The sequence below is a fragment of the Colletotrichum higginsianum genome, chromosome 5, assembly GCF_001672515.1.
Source record: "Colletotrichum higginsianum IMI 349063 chromosome 5, whole genome shotgun sequence".
In the NCBI taxonomy this organism is placed as follows: Eukaryota; Fungi; Ascomycota; class Sordariomycetes; order Glomerellales; family Glomerellaceae; genus Colletotrichum; species Colletotrichum higginsianum.
The window spans coordinates 4,735,736-4,755,226 of record NC_030958.1 but is presented as its reverse complement, the minus strand read 5'-3'; the positions used below and the strand labels follow the sequence as shown (position 1 = coordinate 4,755,226).

The 19,491-nt window shown below is 55.7% G+C and overlaps 7 protein-coding genes across 7 annotated transcripts; 5 read left to right on the top strand and 2 right to left on the bottom strand.

Moving 5' to 3' along the window:
- Positions 1-551: 551 nt before the first annotated feature.
- CH63R_08296 (Low-affinity glucose transporter hxt3) lies at positions 552-2,121 on the top strand (the record flags this gene model as incomplete). The annotated part of the gene is made up of 3 exons (XM_018303270.1): positions 552-573; positions 679-1,785; positions 1,865-2,121. The coding sequence occupies 3 exons, from the start codon at positions 552-554 to the stop codon at positions 2,119-2,121; spliced, it is 1,386 nt and encodes a 461-aa protein (XP_018158048.1).
- A 543-nt stretch (positions 2,122-2,664) lies between these two features.
- On the top strand, positions 2,665-4,808 carry CH63R_08295 (Zn 2cys6 transcription factor; the record flags this gene model as incomplete). The annotated part of the gene is made up of 4 exons (XM_018303269.1): positions 2,665-3,670; positions 3,737-3,875; positions 3,935-4,117; positions 4,412-4,808. The coding sequence occupies 4 exons, from the start codon at positions 2,665-2,667 to the stop codon at positions 4,806-4,808; spliced, it is 1,725 nt and encodes a 574-aa protein (XP_018158047.1).
- A 2,881-nt stretch (positions 4,809-7,689) lies between these two features.
- CH63R_08294 (uncharacterized protein) lies at positions 7,690-8,079 on the bottom strand (the record flags this gene model as incomplete). Its single annotated transcript, XM_018303268.1, has 2 exons — positions 7,690-7,898; positions 7,965-8,079. 2 exons carry the CDS (start codon positions 8,077-8,079, stop codon positions 7,690-7,692), a joined length of 324 nt encoding a protein of 107 aa, XP_018158046.1.
- A 2,107-nt stretch (positions 8,080-10,186) lies between these two features.
- CH63R_08293 (Oocyte zinc finger protein XlCOF20) lies at positions 10,187-10,756 on the top strand (the record flags this gene model as incomplete). Its single annotated transcript, XM_018303267.1, has 1 exon — positions 10,187-10,756. The coding sequence occupies one exon, from the start codon at positions 10,187-10,189 to the stop codon at positions 10,754-10,756; it is 570 nt and encodes a 189-aa protein (XP_018158045.1).
- Positions 10,757-11,726: 970 nt separating this feature from the next.
- On the bottom strand, positions 11,727-14,978 carry CH63R_08292 (WD domain-containing protein; the record flags this gene model as incomplete). Its single annotated transcript, XM_018303266.1, has 3 exons — positions 11,727-11,821; positions 11,880-14,582; positions 14,651-14,978. The coding sequence occupies 3 exons, from the start codon at positions 14,976-14,978 to the stop codon at positions 11,727-11,729; spliced, it is 3,126 nt and encodes a 1,041-aa protein (XP_018158044.1).
- Positions 14,979-16,146: 1,168 nt separating this feature from the next.
- CH63R_08291 (NmrA-like family protein) lies at positions 16,147-16,551 on the top strand (the record flags this gene model as incomplete). The annotated part of the gene is made up of 2 exons (XM_018303265.1): positions 16,147-16,266; positions 16,312-16,551. 2 exons carry the CDS (start codon positions 16,147-16,149, stop codon positions 16,549-16,551), a joined length of 360 nt encoding a protein of 119 aa, XP_018158043.1.
- Positions 16,552-18,456: 1,905 nt separating this feature from the next.
- Positions 18,457-18,922, top strand: CH63R_08290 (Ribonuclease; the record flags this gene model as incomplete). The annotated part of the gene is made up of 2 exons (XM_018303264.1): positions 18,457-18,736; positions 18,810-18,922. The coding sequence occupies 2 exons, from the start codon at positions 18,457-18,459 to the stop codon at positions 18,920-18,922; spliced, it is 393 nt and encodes a 130-aa protein (XP_018158042.1).
- Positions 18,923-19,491: the final 569 nt, after the last annotated feature.

Below are 19,491 nucleotides of genomic sequence, written 5' to 3'. Positions count from 1 at the left end.
GGAATTCAAGTTCCGGCCGGTATCTCTCTGAGGGCTCCACAACAGCAGAGCCACTCAACCTGTGACAACGACAATGGCTCGCCGTAAATCAATAGCCGGTTGTTATCAGTGTGAGCAAGATAGACCACCAGCAGAGGCAATGCCAACTCCAGGCTGTGGTCACACGGGCAGCAGTAGTTGATCACAGGAAGATTTACAACTTAAGGATGAGAATTCCTCGGCGGCTGAAGCAGGGCAAAGAGAGTGGCTACCCTTGACATAATCTGGCACTCAGTACCGTCAAAAGACTCAACTCTTAGGTTCCCATTATCGATTAAGTAGCCACTCAACTGGTTCTAGGCCTTCAAGAGCAACCGCATACGGGTCGTGTCCAGCTCTCGCCCTTCAACAATGGAAAAAAAGCCGCAACACCCCGAAGTCGCGACCCGCTCTCGGAGTTACGGCCAAGGGGAGACGATCCCGACACTCGTAGGCCAGTATGGCGTGCCCTCCTGGGCCAGCTACATGCCTGGTCCCTCCCCTACGTATCGTTTCAGGGGCCTCTCGGCATCATGGGCCAGGACGGGCATCATAGTATGTGGACGCTGTATCATGGTGATTTCCGGTTACAGTTAGTCACGGCTCGCTTCCTCCTACCTTGCGCGTCCTCTCAACACTGACGATCGACCGCCCCCCCAGATCTGGCGCTGATGGGGAGCATCTCCTCTCTCGCACCCTATCTCACCACCGTCGGTCTTGCGGATGGAAGCAAACACGCGAAATTCCTCGTCGGCCTCATCAACTCGCTCTACTGGGCGGGCGTCGTCGTCGGTGCCTTACTCGTCGGCGGGTTTTCCGACAAAGTCGGCCGCCGCCGAGCCATCGTGTTTACCGGACTCTTCGCCGCCATCGTCATCCCAGTGTTCGCATCTCTGCAAAACTTCACGTGGGCTTTGGTCACCCGGTTCGCCAACGGACTGGCAACCGGGTCATTCGACTCTGTCGGGCTCAACTGGTCGGCCGAGACAGTGGACCCTCGCCACCGGGGCCGGACCATCGGCTTCCACATGAGCTGCGCAGCGATGGGCGCGGCCATTGCGTACTTTATCCCGTTTGGCTTGAACAAGCACAGCTCTGGCGATGTCGTGTGGCGGCTGCCGCTGGCTTTCCAGCTGCTTTTTGTGCTCGTCGTGCTCTGCGTCGTGTGTTTCCTTCCGGAGTCGCCCAGATGGCTGGTCCAGGTCGGTCTCACAGACGCAGCTCGCGACGTTCTCCTCGCGGTCAAGCACTGCGACAGCCCGGGGGGGCTGCCGGTAATGGTCGAAATCGAGTTGGAGTCCGTCTCCAAGACCATTGAGATGGAACGCAGACACAGCTCGTCGACCAGCTACTGGGCAATGTTCACCGCCCCCGACGACTTGAGGACGGCTCGACGCACGTGGTCCGCAATCTTTGTTCAGTTCGCGACGCAAGCCATGGTCGGCTCTGGCTTCGTGTCTGGCTACGGCATCCAGATTTTCGAGACGGGCGGCTGGTCTCCGGACCTGGCGGCTCTTCTCGCCGGACTGGCAATCGTGACCCAGGCCGTCTTTGGAATGCCAGGGGCCATCTTTTCCGACAAGCTTGGCCGACGGAAGGCCATGATCGGCGGTGCCGCTGTCGGGGCCGTCATCCTCGCCCTCATCGGCATGTGTGGCTATTTCGTGGGCAAGCACTCCGAGTCGAATCCTGCCCTCGCAAAGTCGTATGGCTCAGCAACCGTAGCCTTGGTGTTCTTGTGGTGCGCGGTTTTCGGTGCAACTTGGCGTAAGTGGCTTGATTGATTCCTGCACGATTTCCTCCAGAGGTCTGTTGACACTGAACTGACTGACTTTCGACTTCACAGTCTGGTGTCCTTTTGTGTATCCTTCGGAAATCTTCCCGGCCCAGTCTCGAGCCAAAGGAAGCTCGGTGGGCATCGTTGGCCTGGGCCTGGGCTCCTTTTTCGCCAGCATGATCAGCCCATACTTGTTTGACGCAATTGGCTACCAATCGCTCTTCATGATCTGCGGACTCAGTTTCCTGGTGGCTATGATATGCTTCCTGTGGATGCCCGAAACAGCTGGCAAGACTTTGGAGGAGATTGATGGGCTTTACGACTGAAGGGCGTTGTAGGATGCAAAGATGTTCTAAATATGCCCGAAAAGAAAGGATACCAGAAATATTGCATCCTGAACTGCATCATCGCACTAGATACCAAAGAGAAGCTCCCTCGTGTTTTTAATTGAATTACATGGGTACCCCTACCCTTAATTAGGTGCTTTGTCGTGTTGTATCGCCTTGTTAGTGCTGCTCCGAGTTGTCGGCGCCGGAGGCCGCATCTCTCGCCGCAACCCGGCGGTGTCTGTGGGAGCCGCCCCCGCTGTAAGCCTATTGGCTCTCGTATATCGCAAACGCCGATATCATATCCGCCCTTTGGCCAAGAAAGATAGGGAATATGTAAAGGCACCAGAGGCTTTTAGCTTCTTTTTGGACAGATAAGATGGTTTGATGAGCCTTATCGGCCGTACCCCTAACATGGCGTGCTGCCGCCTGCACATGATAAGACGTACGGATACTAATAACTGAGTTCTCGACGTCGTCCGAGGAGCCAGCCGCTTTGACTTCACATACGTTCGGCCTTCTGTTCTTCTCTGGAGCATCATCATGTCCGCTTCTCGGCCCTTTCAATCTCGACGCCAAACCCCACGGGTGTCCAAAGCATGCCACCATTGCCGCGCCGGCAAGGTCAAATGTGACGGAGCCAAGCCTCAATGCGGCACTTGCACCCGCCAGTCTCGAGAATGCGAGTACAACACCGTCGATGGTCGGAAGACCCGCCACTCGGAAGCCGAATTTCTTGCCATGAGGAACAGGATTGATTTTCTCGAGTCACAGCTGACAGCGAGCCAAACCATGATATCGAAAGAGGGCCATGACACGCAACTGGTAACTCACGGCGGCTGTAATCCACCACAACCCCCTTGCCGGGAGGAAGATGTTGCTGCGCTGGAGGCCGATGACGAGCAGGGGGCATGGGCCATTGGAACAAATTGCGCCGGCAACGTTGTTGACGCTCTCAGAACTCCCGAGCACTGGCAAATTGACGAACTGTTCCCGGGCCTGACCCCGACGGCGCACTCGGAATCGTCACTCCTTCAGGTCTTCGTCTCTATTCTCGGCAGTTTTTGGAATGACAGAACCAGCGGGAAACGGCTCTACGTTGGTCCAACCAGCAACCTGCACCTCTCAGAAGCTGCCGCCCCTCCCATCGTACCATCCTCGTGGCTCCAAAGAGTCGTGAGACCGCCCCTTGCCTCCTGTGCAGCAACGCTGCCGGAGGATGAGCTTCTGAACTGCTACTGGGTCCATGTAAACCCCCACTTTCAACTATACAGCTCGGAGCATGAGGTTAAGAACCATATGCATCGCAACCCTCTTCTACGTACATCGGTACTCGCGGTGGGGGGCCTCTTTCATGAGGCAAGGAACGCGGGCCCGGATGAGCAAAGCCTCGTTCGGGACCCGTACATCGAATGCTGCGTCGAAAGGTTTACCAGACTGAGCGGTGAAGCAGTCGAGGTTGTCTCGCTGTCCAATGTTCAAGCCTTCCTGCTTCGATCGTATCTGGCCACGATGATGGGGAGACTCGAGTCGGCAACGATATTCCTTGGTAATGAATAAACCCCTCGTGTCTCCTCGCTTCGGGTTTTCTGACGCCTGCCCTTTTCCTTCCTAGGGATCGCCTGCAACATGGCCAAGATTATGGGCCTCCATGTGAACCTGGATTCATTGCGTGGCGGCGACCAGCCCGCACCACCCACGCCGATCGATAGGGACAGGAAGCGGACATTTTGGGCTTGCTTCCGAATGGATAGGTTCGCGGCCACACAAGCTGTACCAAAGTGAGCATCAGAACTGATATCTCGTTGGACAGATGTTTAGCGATACTCGAAGGTCGCGCCGTGCTGATGGCAGCATGCGATGTATCGGTAGAACCACCGCTCCGGGACGCACTGAACACGTACAGAGATTCAGGCGCTGCGACAGTATCGCCAGAGGTACTTTACGCGTTCCACGTTGACCTAGCCGACTTGCAGGATAAGTGCTTGGGCAAAATGTGAGTACACCCCCCCCGGGACAACTGCCATCCAAAGAGTGCCGAGGATGTTCTAATACCAATGTACCATCTGATGTAGATACTCTTTCACCTCGATGTCGTGCGTTGAGGACGGCATCACGGAGGGGAATCTACGTTACGTATCATGGCTGAGGTCCATGCCGCCCGCTCTGCGAGACACAAAAAGGTCGGATCACTGCAGTCCAAGTCTTCTTTCTCTTCAGTGAGTATGCGTTGGAACATGTATTATCACTCTACGAAACTCGGCTCACGAGCTGACTCGGCTTCTCCAAGCTTGTGCTATCACACGGGCCTGCTCCTCCTACACCGGCCCGCGTTGAAAAGCACCGGTCACCGAGACGACCATCTGGCAAACAGCCGTTGCTCGGAGTCGGCATCGGCCATAGCCGGGCTCCTGAAGGCCTACAGCGACCAGTTCGCCAGCTCGGTGGCCGACTTCATGGTCGTGCACGCGGCCTTCACGGGCGCTCTCGCGCACATGGTCCTGCTCGAGCACCCGGACATCGCCTCCTATCACAAGACCACCAGGGCGCTGAAGACCATCGTTGACTTCCTCGTCTGGGTCGCGCCTCGGTCCGAGTACGCACGCAACGTCTACAACGACCTCCGTCAGTTCGCCGTCAAGTGGTCGATAAAACCGGCCAACTCGCCAACGTTCTGGCAAACCTAGAATGTGCTGGTGGGTTCTACGCCGCCGCCAGTAACTGGAGACCTGTGTCTACGACGTAAACTTCATCTCCAGTTTATGAAACCAGGCTTCTTGGGCGGGTTGCTTATCATATAGCACACGCAGACGCCGAGGACCAATTCCAATATACCACGTGGGTGTATGTCAGAAACGATGTCGCGCTTAATCCGTGGTGCCTCTGAGTCCAAGTATCCCCCCTCTTGACTCGACTTGTAGCTGCGCTCGCACCAACTATAATTAGGTTAACGTCGGGCACCCACTTTTCGCCCACCCCCCCATTTCGCCCACCCATAAATCCCTCATCAGCACACCTAACCTCCAACCTCCTCCTTTTTCTAACCATCACAACATTTACAGTTTTTATCCGAATGGCTTCATTTTTTCAGCATACCTTTTTCTTGCCCTTATGAGCGCATATACCGAGTATGAGGTCAATCAGGCCTTGGAAGCAGTCGCCAATGGGCAGTCCCTCCGGAAAGCATCAATCGAATGGGGTGTGCCACGTTCAACACTTCGCAGTCGCATCAAGGGCTGCCAACCAAGGCAACTTGCCTTTGCTGACCATCAGAGACTCTCTATAGGTCAGGAGGCTAAGTTGGCTGAATGGATTCGCATTCAGCATGCCCTTGGTGTTGCTCCAACCCATCTGCAAGTGAAGCTATTCGCAGAGAGGATCCTCCATGCTATGGGGGATACAGAGCCTATAGGGAAAGGTTGGATAACAGCCTTTCTGAATAGGAATCCTTCAGTCAAGGTCCAGAGAAGTCGCCCTATCGATTCTAGACGTGTTAATGGGGCATCTACTGAGGTCATCAGGGACTGGTTCAAGCATCTCGCCATGCCAGAGATCATCAGCATTAAACCAGCCAACAGATACAACATGGATGAGACTGGTATCCTTGAGGGGCAAGGATCTAATGGGCTGGTGCTGGGCATGTCTGAGACGAAGTCTGTTCGCAAGAAACAGCCTGGATCAAGGGCATGGGTATCTATTATTGAATGCATCTCTGCCCTGGGCCACAGACTGCATCCCCTCATTATATATAAGGGTATAACAGTCCAGCAGCAGTGGTTTCCTTTGGATCTTGGCCCTTATGAAGGCTGGCAGTTTACAGCAACAGAGAATGGATGGACAACAGATGCCACTGCAGTTGAATGGCTGCAGAAGGTCTTCATCCCTCAGACTGTCCCTCAGGGCAAGGAGGAGGTTAGACTGCTGGTCTTGGATGGGCATGGGAGCCATACAACGACGGACTTTATGTGGCTCTGCTATATAAACAACATCCATCTATTGTTCTTACCACCACATACCTCCCATGTCCTCCAGCCACTTGATCAGTCAGTCTTTGGCCCATTAAAGGCAGCCTATAGGAAGGAGCTTGGATACCTTAGTCATTGGAATGACTCTACTGTTGTAGGCAAGAGGAACTTCCTAGGCTGTTATTATAAGGCTGCCCTGGCAGGGATGACGATCCAGAACATTAAAAGTGGGTGGAAATGGACTGGACTATGGCCTGTTTCTATGGCAAAGCCCCTTATGAGTCGTCTGCTGCTCCCATCAACACCAACACCATCAGCATCATCTCATCAGACCTGCAAAGGGCAGTCTGGAGGCAAGGAGGAAGTCAAGGAAGGCAGGGGAGCTGAAGGATGGGCTTCTGTATCGTCTGCAGTGGCATGGTCGACGCCAAGGAAGATGAAGGATCTGGCTGGCCAGTTGAAGCTATTCACAGAGCTGGATAATGATGCTAGTACTCAACGCCTCCTTTTCATAAAGGTGAAAAAAGGCTTCAGCGAGCAGTCCTATAAGCTGGCAACTGCCCAGCATAATCTTGAGCTCCTGCAGGCCCAAGTCACCAATAATGCAGCAAGGAAAAGAAGGACAGTCCAGATCGACCCAAACACCAAGTTCGCCAATATCAAGGACATCCAGAAGGCTCAAATTGAGGCTGGCGAAAAAGAGGGTATCACGGATGAATCCAGCGAGTCTGATTTACCTAGTGAAGCTGAAAGCTGTATTGTGGTGGCATCTAGACGAAGTCAATAGTTAATTGAACTTGGTGGTTATGATGGGGATAGCCTCATTTATGGGTGGGCGAAATGGGGGGGTGGGCGAAAAGTGGGTGCCCGACGTTACTAGGAACAACGATGGGAAAAGCCCCCTGATCAGGGTGGGCAAGTGTCAACCCACCTGATTCCAGGAGAGTACAACACATTGCCTGGGTGTGAGCCCAAGACTCCATTACACCAGCCACCCCTGCAATCTGGCAAGAGAGGAGATGACACCCGAAACTCAATCTTAGACTTCTGCAACTCGAACTTTGATCGTCCATTGTTTATTCTACTTGTATAACGGTTGGGAAATGTCGTAACTTCGAGGTCATGAACCTCGCCATCCCTTGCACTTATCGTAATGTACCCATCGAGCATGACGCTCGTGCTTTCCGTCCTCCAATGAATGCACTGTATCGTCGCATCTGGTATCAGATTAGTTCTGGATACGTGAGCAGGGAGTAGGGCAGCAAAGGCTCACCAACGTATAGTTGCCCATGCGAGACACACACACCCATACCTGGCTTCGGTTCGGACGCCTTGCCGACCTTCTCGGTCACATTGAAGGTCCACAACGTCAGTGATATGTCGGAAGTGTGGCATGCGGCGTGTTGCCCGCCCTCAGTTTCAGAGCCGCCTCGAGAGCAGCATTGCTGTCTTGAATCTTGTACATTGGCGGAGTGCTTCCCATCATTATATTGATGGTGGTAAGGCTGTCGGTACACCTATTTCACCTCCTGTCAGCAACTGCCCTCTGCCATAAGCGCATGGTACCGCCAGTATCTTTTTTGGATCCATAGACCTACCATGTCTATTGTTTCTCGGCGGCGGCGTCTACATCCTCGCTCATTCGGGGCGACACGTAGACAGACGCATGGGACGAGGCCACCAACGTTTCTCTTGTGTGCTGTCGCTGTTCGCGGCGCCGTCCGATGCCCAAGGGGAAAGTCTGGACTCTCTCAGGGGGGGAGCCAAGGCGTGAATTCCCGTACCAGGACTGGTGCTGCTCGAGGTCGCGTTCTGTGTGTATAAGACAAAGTGAGCAGGCTGATGTCGACGGGCGGCGCGATGAGAGGCATGCCATACCTTTAGCACGTTTGCGGAAGCAGTTCTGGATGATACCAACCATGGCCAAGGTAGTGGCTATAATGCCGAAGACGATGCTGCAGACGACTTCTGCCGATGGCGCCTCTGAGCCCATGGTGAACCGTATCGTGACTGGAGCTGAGTGATGTGTTGTAAGCGGACAAGTTGGGAATTAGTGATGCAGAGCGAGCCCAGCATGTTATATCTCGCACCGTCGCCGGCAGGGCCTTATATGTATTCATGGCGAGATTGTCTTCCACGTCTTGGGCAGCCAGCCGAGGGAGCCAGTGCAGTGTAAATGGCCTCTTGCCATGATGGTGGATGAAGAATGCGATGCGGTGGAGGGAGCTGCTGCTGGCTAGTCTTCCGCGTTGAGCCAGTGCTTCAAGTGCCAAGCGAGCCAGTGTATACAGACGGGAAACCTGGTACGCTTCGTATTGAGCCAGTGTCGGGGTGCCAGGTACGGTGGTGAGCCAGTGTGATGGCGAGCGGAGCGGAGGGGGGGGGGGATGGGCTCTGCTGGCTGAGCTTCTGGGATGAGCCAGTGCCGCCGTAGTGCCCAGCGAGCCAGTGTAAACACGCGCTGAGCCAGTGCTAGGCGTGCCAGGTACTTGATGAGCCAGTGAGTGCAGAGTGCACTGCACGCGGGAGACCCGAGGATCTTTGTGCTGAGCCACTGCTGCTGGGTGCCCAGCAATTGGCTGAGCGTCCTTCCGTATTGGGCCAGTGCTGTACGGATACAGTGGACCGGGGTCATGCATGACTGAGCCAGTGCACAAGTCGACAAGGCTGCGCGCGCATTTCTCCCGATCAAGGTTGATGACGCAAAGCAAAGAAAACCCAGTGGCAATGACATTTGCATCTTTTTGTCGGCTGGCAGGGCAAGGCGAGGAGCCGAGCCAGTGCAGCGGCTTACGCCCGATCGGGGGGGGAGGGGGATCGGTGGTGGTGGTGGGAAACGGCAATGGGGTCGAAGTCGGTTGAGATAGGTACGCATACAACATGTGCTGAGATCAGGGCATTCTCCTGCTAAGGGGCCAGTGCAAGCCATCACGACTGTCTTGGGCTTTTTCCCCTCTTCTCTTCCTTTTTTTTTTCTTTTTTCTTTTTCCCCGCGTCCAGACACGCTGCCATGAGAAGAGGCAGTGCAGATCGAGGGGTGAGCCAGTGCCAAAGGCCGCGAAGATTCGGCAGGCCCTGGAAGCCGGGTGGGTGAGCCAGTGCAGGCGCCAAGAGGGCCAGTGTAAACGCCAAGGGAGCCCGTGCAAATCAAACATGCATACAAGCCATCATCCATCCAAGGTGAGAGAGAGAGAGCAGCCTGCCTTGTGGTGTGTCTCTTGAGCCAGTGCAAGACCGAGACGACGATTCTGGAAGCCAGACAAATGAGGTGAGTGAGCCAGTGCAAACGCCAAGCGAGCCAGTGCACACGCCAGGGAGCCTGCCTGTCAGGTTCCGTCCTGCACTGGCTCAACCCGGCGGGTCTTCCAGGGCCCGTTGATCTACTTTTCGGCCCTGCACTGGCTCTATCGCTCGCCTGAGGGTGCTGCACTGGCTCCCTTGGCGCTTGCACTGGCCCAACCCCGTCCGTACCGTACCTAAGGTGAGGTAGGTCGCCTCGCAGCCGCCGTGTGTGGGTGGCTTGGGCGTGCTAGCGTCGTATGGAACAGCACTCAGTACCGGCTCTACGACTATCGACGGGGGGGCCACGCGGATGCCCGGAGTGGGGGCGGTGCACCACCGTCTGCTGGGCACATATAATAAAAGGTCCCCGGTGCCGGCTACGGATGGCCTCCGCCTGGTCCCAATTCAGTCCGTAGCAATCACCACCACATCGACAGCGTTCTGCGCATCCGACTCTCCGCCCGCCGCCCGTGGTGACTTCATACACAGCACTACACTACACAGCACTACACTACACAACACTACACTACACTACACTACACCCCTACCCAGAAACGCCAAATAGCGGAGAACGCCGCCGCTTACACGACTCCTCATCAGCCGTTGTTGTCCCTCGGCGTTTTCAGCCTTATACCTAAAGCGAACTACCATTGCAAACCAACAACCACACGGCATTGGTAGGGGCCCGGCGCGCACATTTTCCACGCCGTAAGAAATCACAATCATGCTGACCTTCCTCCTTCAGAAGCCGCCTACCCCCATCGGCGCAAAATCAACAGACGCCTCCGCAAATTGTCCGCGTGACCCGGATCCGCATCATGGCTCCCACAGAGCTGCAACCACGCCAAACCCCCCACGAACATCGTCGACCACCGCAGACCGGAGCTTCGGTTGGAGAAGAGGCCATGCACACTAGTAACAGTCGCATGATCCAGAAGCATCCCGCCACGTTCCAGTGCACCCTCTGTCCCAAGCGGTTCACGAGGGCGTTCTCATTGCGGAACCACCTCCGGGCGCACGGAGACGTGCGTCCTTTCGTATGCTCGGTATGCGGGAAGGCGTTTACGAGGCAGCACGACAGGAAGAGCCACGAAGGGCTCCATTCGGGGGAGAAGAAGTTCGTGTGCGAGGGTGACCTGCGCGCCGGCGGCCAGTGGGGTTGCGGCCGACGGTTTGCGCGCGCCAGCAACCTTGGGAGGCACTTCCGCTCCGAGTGCGGCAGGGTCTGCATCAAGCCGCTCTTGGACGAAGAGTTGGCGGATCGCAGGGCGGCTTGGGAGCGGGAGCGGATGGAGGCTTGGGAGCGTAGGGCGACGGCTTTGGAGCCATCGTCACAGGCGGCTGCAATCTGGCCCGCATACGGGCCACAACATCGTGCTGCGAGTTGAACCCCTGGTGTATTAGACCGCTCCTTCAAGAGCCTGGCCCACCATATGAGCCTTTCATTTCACGTTGCCGTTTGTATAAGCTTTAATTCTCATCCTCAAAACTGTCCCCTTACTTTCGCCACCTGACTTCTTGCCGGCTTCGGTCCACATCTTTCGTTGAGCCACTTCCATCCGGAACTCTCATCACATGTCTTTCGCAAGGCAGTTTTACGCCGGACAACAGTTCAAAAAGAGCTCAGTTAAAGAGCGAGAAAGAGATCGGTAGTTGTGAGTCAGTGAGATAACAAACTTGACGTTGTGCCTCGGGCCAGAGCCTCGGAGACAATGTTCATCCGCGCCCCGCTGTCATAAGTTTACCTCGAATCATCTCTGCCCGCGTCAACCTCATCCACAACCCCTCCGCAACCTCACATGGCCATTTCTTCCTGAACTCAACAAACCCTCCCCCCCCCCTCCCCCATAAAATAAAATAAAAATAAAACAATTCCTACAATAGGCCGCAATCCAGATCACAAGATCCTTCGCCGCTGCGTCAGGCTTGCGCAAGAAGCCCTTGAAACAGGCGACGATCCCTGAAGCGGGTGCTTGAACGTATCAAGAATCACAACGCAAGCGGCACAAGACGTCCCCGTCACATCCATCTAGTCAACAGAGCATCTCCATACGCTCAATCACCCATTAGAAAATATGTTTCACCAGCCGGAAGCTCTATCTACCTTCGCCACAAGTGACAAGACCACAGCGGCCCGCGTCAAAGACAACCCTGCCCCTTGAAGCAATCCCTTGGCCTCGCTGCGTACGCCGACTCCAAAACCCGCCTCCCCCGCCCAGCAACAACCGCACCTTTCCAATCCTTTCGCTCTCCGTCAAATCAAGTACCAGAAGGTATACTATACAGCGGTGGCCTCATTAATACACTAGTCAACCCCCCTGCAAACCGAGAGTCGTGGCCCTCGCCATCAAAACACGCTCATGGCTCAACCTCCATCGCGCCCTCACTCTCCAAGTTAAGATCGAGCACACGCGCGTACTGGATTGTGAGCCGTTGGAGCTCGCGGAATTTGCCTACCGCGTCATGTGTTAGTGAAGCCGTCACCGTAAATCCTGTGAAAACACCACTTACCGAGAATCATGACGACACCCTTCAGGAGCTCCTTGCGGTCCCAGCCACAAATCTCGTCTTCCTGGCTGAACCATCCTCGGCCGTTGTCGCTCGCCTTGTCGGTCTTGTCCCTGAGGATGCCGCCGAGTAGACTGTTGAGCAGTTCCTCGACCTTGCCGCGGTGGCCCTCGGCACCCAGACGCTTGGCGTACATGAACAGGTAGAGGCGGAACTCGTCCCTCGCGTCCAAATGGAGAGCAGCGGCGATACGGTTCTCCAAGTGGGCGATGCTGACCGTCGACTCGAAGCCCTCGAAGCCGTCCTTGCTCAGCAGCAGCTTGACTATTCGCTGCAGCGTGTAGGCCCGGCCCTTGAGTAAGAACTCGTTCGTCGTGTGACGCTCGAGGTACGGGATGATGCCGGCCGAGACGTTGGCAGTGCTTTCGTCCTTGGGCTTGGCCGGTGTCACCGGTCCCACGGCGGTCGACTGCAGAGCGCTGATGGACGAGTCGTTGCTGTTCCAGTACTGCGAACCGACGGCCCACCATGCTTCGCTGACGCGCTGCCACGAGAACATGTCGCGGGTGTAGTAGTACCCATCTCCGTTCGTCAGCGTCACTACGATGTGGCCCGTCGAGTTCAGCTGCGCCGAGGTGATGCCGGGGCCCGGCGTCGTAGTGTTGAGGTTCAGCGTCGTCGTTGCGAGCTCGAGTACGGGACCGAGCGAGACTGGCGGGTGCAGTGCTGCCTGTTTCTGGAGGTCCCAGACATGGCATAGACCAACCGCGTTGATGCAGAGCAGGTAGCTATTCCGACACTCCAAGATAACAGGTTGCGATTCCATAATGATAGGATTCATCAGCCGCCGGCCGGCGGGCGTCCACGTGTAGATGCTTCCGTCTTCGCAGGCTGCCGCCCAGAACTGTTTGTTGCCTGTCACGAGGATAACGGCCCTCGGCAGATAATCTTGCCAGAGCAGCGTTCCGCGCTTGGTCGCAGAGATGGAGGAGGGATCTCGAATCTGGACCGGGTTCCGGGCTTCGAGGATGATGTTCTCGGGCACCTTGTAGGCATCGTCCGTGCTACTTTCGGGAAGCAGCACGCCCCGTTCCAAGGGCCGCACGATCTGAGATCGGACCTTGGGCACGCCCAGCCGGATCTGCGCAAAGGCGATGGACGGGTTGAGGACCGCGGGACGAAGATACTCGGGCGTCGGCACTACGCCGTGGGCAACCGGCACGACGGACGCTTGCTCGACTCCGTCGACACCGTTGAGCACGACTGGGGTAGGGTCTGTCGCCTGTCGCTTCGATCCATGGTCGTCTTCTTCCTCGCCCTCGACGACTTGCGCCTTGCGCTTGTTGCCAAGCAACATGGCGGCGACGCCACCCTTGGGAAGTCCCTCAAACGGCCGGTCGAGGTCCAAAATCGCCTGCGGGGCGTCGTTCTGCGCCGCCTTCGCGGTTGATGTGGATCCAACTAGCTGCGTCTGGGGAAGAGACGACTGGCCGGTGCCCGACGACGATACCAGAAGCGGCGCGACGCGTTTCCTACCGTCCTTGCCAACCGTCACTCGAGACTTGAGCTCCTTAACTCGTTCCGCCGACTTGTCGCCACTCTCTTCCGCCGTCTTCTCCTTCTCTTTTTCCTTGTCCTTCTCGGGGTCGACGTTGCCATTGGTCGCTCGGGGCGTCGACGTTCCTGTTCCGTTGCCGACCGTTTTCGTCCCGTTGGTGGCTGGTGTCGGCCCCTTGGACGAACCCGCGTCGCCCATCAATGCACCCATCCTCGATTCGGCGGCGCGGGACTCGCCAGCTTTGCTTTGGTTCTCGAGATTGAGGCCCTCGATGTCCTCGGCGATACCCATGCCCTTGCGCGACGCGCCGTACTTTTGTAATGCCTTGTCGTTCTCGTCCGCGTTGGCAACCCATCCCAGCTCCCCGTGGTCAAACTTGATGCCGAGGAGCGAACCGTCCAGACTCGATGCGAAGATGGTAGTTCCGTCCGGTGACCAGGCCAAGTCGGAGATGGATTTGCTGGCGACGTCTTGCAGGATCACAACGGGACGCGACGTGTTCGTGTTCCAGATGCTCAGGGTCTTGTCTTGGCCAGCCGAGGCAATGACGGTGACGAGCGCGTTGTTCTCAGGTTGCTCCACCGGGTTCTCGGTATGAAACAGTCGAGGAGAAAACATGCAAACTTCGGTAGGCCCCTCGTGGCCGATCAGGTTGATTTCGCTGTCCCACCGCGTGCGCTCTATGATGGCAACAGAGCTCACGGGGCCGTTGACGGCGTTGGGCGCAGCAATGTGGTTACCATCGGGAGACCACGAACACCTCCGGAAGTACGTCGTCAAAGGGGAACTTTTGAAGGGGGCGCTGATCGTCGTCTCCAGCACAAAGTTGTTAACCATGTCGTGTTGTGTCGCGTTCGGCGCGGGAGGGGTAAAGCGGAATATCTTGATGGTTCGGTCGTCGCTTGCCGTTGCAAAAAACTTGTTGGCGGGGTCAAAGGTAATGCCCTTGACGTGACTGGAGTGGACGGTGATGGTCTTGAGCTTCTCGAAGCTGTGTCCCGACCAGACGACGATCTTGGAGTCCAGGCCGACCGAGACCAGTATTGACGAGTCATAGGACCAGGCGAGGTCTTGGACGTCGTTCTCGTGCCCGACGAGCCGCTTGTATGTCTTCCAGTTTTCGACGGGTGGGGGATCGGCACCGAGTCCTGTTCCCGGGGAGTTAGCAACCAGCGTCGTCGAATCGCAAACGTGTGCTGGCAGGGCGCATGATTACCAAAAGAAGCCACCGGGGGGCTCTTGTCGAGGTGGTAGACGCAGATGAGCTTGTCGTCGGCACCGGACGCGAGGTATCGGCTGTTTGGAGAGAAGCGAACGGAGTGGATGGTGCCGAGATGATGGCTCATGTGGCAGAGCTGTCGCGGCTTGCCTTCTGCCTCTCCATTGGCGTCGCCATAGATGGCCTCGGTCGACCATACTCGCACATGGCCATCGCCGCCGGCGGTCGCGAGTCGCTTGCCGTCCGAGGACACATGGCAGCTGTAGACTTCGAAATCCTTCTGCTCGCCGCTATGGCTCAGCCATGTTGGCTTAATGACGCGCATCGCGGATGGCCTCGGGTCATTTAGACCAGGTTGGCGGCCGGGGAGGAGGAAAGGGAGATGTCTCTCGTCTCAATGGGAGGTAGGGGTGGGGGGGGGATCGTTTCGTTGAAGCTGTAGTCGATTGGGGTGGTCGTTTCGATCAATGCGCAAATGCTGCGGTTGATGGATATAAAGCCAAGGAGAGAAAAGGATAAAAGGGGACGGGCGATGATGACGAAGACGCACCAAACGGAGAACCGGGAGAGGGAGAAAGAAACTTGGGGTTGATTGAATTCCAAGAAAACGCGTTTTGCGGAGCCCCAGACGCCTCACAATTCGCGTCCCAAAGCTGCCAGGTGCTGCATGCGCTAAATAGGCGGCCAATTGGGGCCGCAACTGGGCGGGCGCCGCCAAACCAAGCTGCCGCACGGGCAATCTGATGCGGTCACATGGACGGAACTAGTATTGTTCCGAACCTTATCGGCAGATAAGAGCGTGGCTGAGGTAATAAGGCCCCGGACCTCCGACTTTTACCTTTTTTGGGGCCGGGAGCATCGGTCCATTCTGTGGGGACTCTGATCGGGGACAATCCGGCCGTCGGTCCGGGTCAGTCGCCGTTATCCACAATGTCTAGCTAGATAGTTAGCCCAACTCGGTAATGCTGTTCATCCTGAATTCTGCCATTCACTGTCCACGGCCATACGACAATACGGACAAAGTGGTAAATCACCCAAATTCCCAAGAATTCTCCAATCCGCCAGCAATAACGTTATGTTGTCCCTACCAATGACGACTGCGCTGGAATCATTTCAAGCCCGCTGCGTAATATCGACATCGTTAAATACTGCTCAAGATGTCGTCTACGCATATGAAAACTTCAGCATCTAGTTTGAACTCGCCCGCATCGAAAGTACATCATCTTGCATTTTTCTCCTGGGCCACGATTCATACGAATTGCACGTTCCTCAATATGGCAAACCTCACCAAGAAAACACTTGTCATCCAGGGTGCCACTGGAATCCAAGGCGGATCAAGGCGGATCCGTATCTCACACCTTTCTTCACGACCCTTTTCTCATCGCTGAATTGCATATCCGGGTTGTTACTCGTGACACGTCATCTGAAGCCGCCATCTAGCTAATAGAGCTGGGTGCAGAGATGAGATGATCTCCGCGACCCTTGACTTCGCGATGGAGCTTAAAGCGGCACTTCATGGTGCCACTGCAATCTTCGCTATCACCGACTTCTGGAGCGCCATCCAAACCGAGCAAGTTGCCTGCGCCGTCCGAGACGAGGGCATCGACGTGGCCGTGGCCGCCCGGCAGCTCGAGGAATCCTTATGGACAAAGACGTAGCAAATCGTGGTCGGATTCTACAACTCTAACATTGTGCCCGGAGCCTACTTTGGACCTGAGGTCAACCAAACCACTAAGAAAGCCGAGTTCGAGGGACCCGTAAGTGTCGACTCTCTGATTCCGTTCATCGACGCCCTCGTCAGCACTGGTCCGTTTGTAAGAGAGCTGCTTGCAGAACCGGCAGAAGGAATCTCTCAAGATGCTAGTCAATCTCAGTGTCGGGGCAGTGTCGAAGAGTAGCTGGAGCAACAAGACTGGGGCAAGGCATCTTTGGCTATGTGATAGCCTATAGGTTTAGGTGTAGTTCGGGTGATAGCCGTTGCTCTCTCCTTTACATTTTTCAGATGAACACCGCTCTTGATCTGGACTCTTCTAGAGTTCTTTGCTAGCCTTTGCCCTTTGCATTTTCTTTGGTCAAGTATCTCATACCTAGAAAGCCGAAAGCAGCTTGACAATTAAGTCGGTTCGCCAATTCCATGAAATTAACTGGTTTGGAGACTGGGGCTAAGGACAGCTCTGCTGTTATCGAGATCAAAGATATGTTCAGCGTTGCAGCATTCACTTCACCAAGATGACAAAAGATAGCTAATCAACGGCATCGACCTTGCGGCCAACGCCGACGCTCAACCCCCCATGTGGCCCGTCTCAACAGGCAAACCACTCCAAGCGAAACATCGCGTTTGCAGTGTACTTCCTGATTGAGCACCATCGCCGATCCGGGCACACTGGGCCATGGCTGCGAAATCATCACATGCAACATTGCAATGAGAAGGTGCCTATTTCTCCGGGTGCCTCCGAAGCACAAACCTCGCTCAACATAGCTTGGATTGGGTTGAGTCAATTACCAAGGGTCGGGTGAGCGGCATTGAGCTCTTGCGGCCGGGGTCACCTCTGTCTCCCGGACCTTGAGAAAAAGATCGAGCCCCGTCGCTCCCGTCCTGTCGCGGGATTGAGGTTGGCAAAGTCCGGGGCTATAGTATGACTTGGGTGCTCGTCTCTTCTGGAGACTTATCTTGCTAATAGATAATCCTGGCCACATACCTCGTCGACTTTGTTCTTGGGATATTCCGCCTGTGACAGAGCCCGAAAAATAACCCGAGAGAACGCGTCAAAATGCACACTGATCCAATGATGATGGCCTATGCTGATCTCCCGGCGATGGCACCAACGCACCCCGTCTGAGCTGTAGCCCCATGAAGAAGGTAATTAGCAAGGCAACCTGTAAGCTTCGCTGTGGGCGCTTAAGCTGAAATACAGCTCGCCCCGCCCCCCGATGACCGACACACACAGAGACACGTTGGCAGACCAGCAGAATCCCGTGGGAAGAATGATAGGGGCAGCCCGAACGTTTCAAACCCGCGAACGGGGCTAAACTCGTTTCGACAGCTGGTTAAGGAACAGGTGGGCCGGAGGTGCCCGCAAAGGCGAACAGAGGGTGCGCGCTTCAGACTTCAGTGCGGGGGTACCGGAAGGCGTGTGGGACGGGAGACACGGGAAAGACTTCCTCACCCGGCTTGGGACGCTTTCTTGGTCCCTCTCGAGAGTCTTGTCCGCCGGGGGCTTGGGTTGCAATGCCGTCGGTAGATGCAGCCTGACTAGCGCACGACATCCATGTCGTGCCACCACCGCTTCTCAACGGGGCCTTGTTTCTCATTAGAAATGTTGTTAAAAAAACAACGCTAATTAGACCGACTTGGGGGTGGTGGGACTTTGTATGAACCGGCGGCGGAGAGGACGGAAAACCCATGGCTCGTCCACTTCCCCTCCCCAGCCAACCACAGCTGCGTTCCTGGCCATGCGCGATAAGATTGTTACAAACACCTTCCGCTTTAAGGGTTCGGCTATCGACAAGTGGAATACGCCGATGCTGACACCGCCGTGCTAGGGGACTTGTCGTTCGCTTGGCTGTCGGTTGCCGTTGCATTGCAATGGGGGACCGGCGGTGGTGCCCTCACCATTGGAAAGTCTATTGTCCGTGGTTGTCGGTTTCGCGAATGTCTATAAAGAAGATGCGGTTTGCCACGATGGATTCACTCTTGAGAAGCTGCTCAGGCCCAGTCATACAGTCTCATTCCTCCCCTCCAACCCAACAACCTTTCCCCTTCCTCCACCCCCGCCGCTCCCTCGTCCAAACATAAATCAAACATGCAGTTCTCTCTCGTCCTCGTCTCCCTGTTCGCCCTCGCGGCCCAGGCCATCCCCACGGAGCCCCTCCAGAAGCGCGCCACGACCTGCGGAAGCACCTACTACACCACCGCCCAGGTCAACGCCGCCTCCAACGCCGCCTGCAACTACGTCAAAGCCGGCACCGTCGCCGGCAGCTCCACCTACCCCCACCGCTACAACAACTACGAGGGCTTCAACTTCGACGTCAGCGGGCCCTGGTACGAGTTCCCGATCCGGACGAGCGGCGTCTACACCGGAGGTGAGTTTGGGCTCCTGACCATGACTTATGGGTATCATTTTGTTTCTTGAACCACGGCTGACTGTTTTACAAGGCTCTCCCGGTGCTGACCGTGTTGTCATCAACGCGTCTTGCGGCCAGGCCGGCCAGATCACCCACACCGGCGCCAGCGGCAACGCCTTTGTTGGTTGCACCGGCACCTCTTAGGTGGAAGGGGGATTGGTGACGAGGTTTAGGGATCCTGGAGGATTCTACAAATGTGCCATGAAAATTGAGTTATGAGATTTGCAAGCGGTTGAATGAAGATTCCTTGATTATTGTCCATGACACTGCTCATAGATAAACTGGTTCCCAGCTTCCCCCTTTAAGAAGATTCCAAGGAGTCCCTCGAACCGAGAGACAGGTTTTCTTGATTATTGGCCAAAGGCTCTTGATAATCATGTGAAAGCTCTCTAGAAGACGTTGAACTCATTAACTCTTCAGCTCGCATCCTGGTCGATACCTGCTCTCCAGACTCCAGTTGGTACTTGGCGCTAGTGAAACAGCCGGAAAAAGAGTTCTACCACTAGGAAGTTGAAGTAGAAGCGATAGCGAGATAAAAGAAATAACAAGGAAGTAAATCGAACCCGCAAATATGATGTGAGTTGTGCCGCTTAAAGCTGGAGCTGGGACGGTCTACCCGGCACCACATCGTCGATCCAAAGCCTCTTCTGCAAGACAGGTCGAACAAACCGTTGTATCCAGTAACAACTAGAACTTACAATAACGGAGCTCAC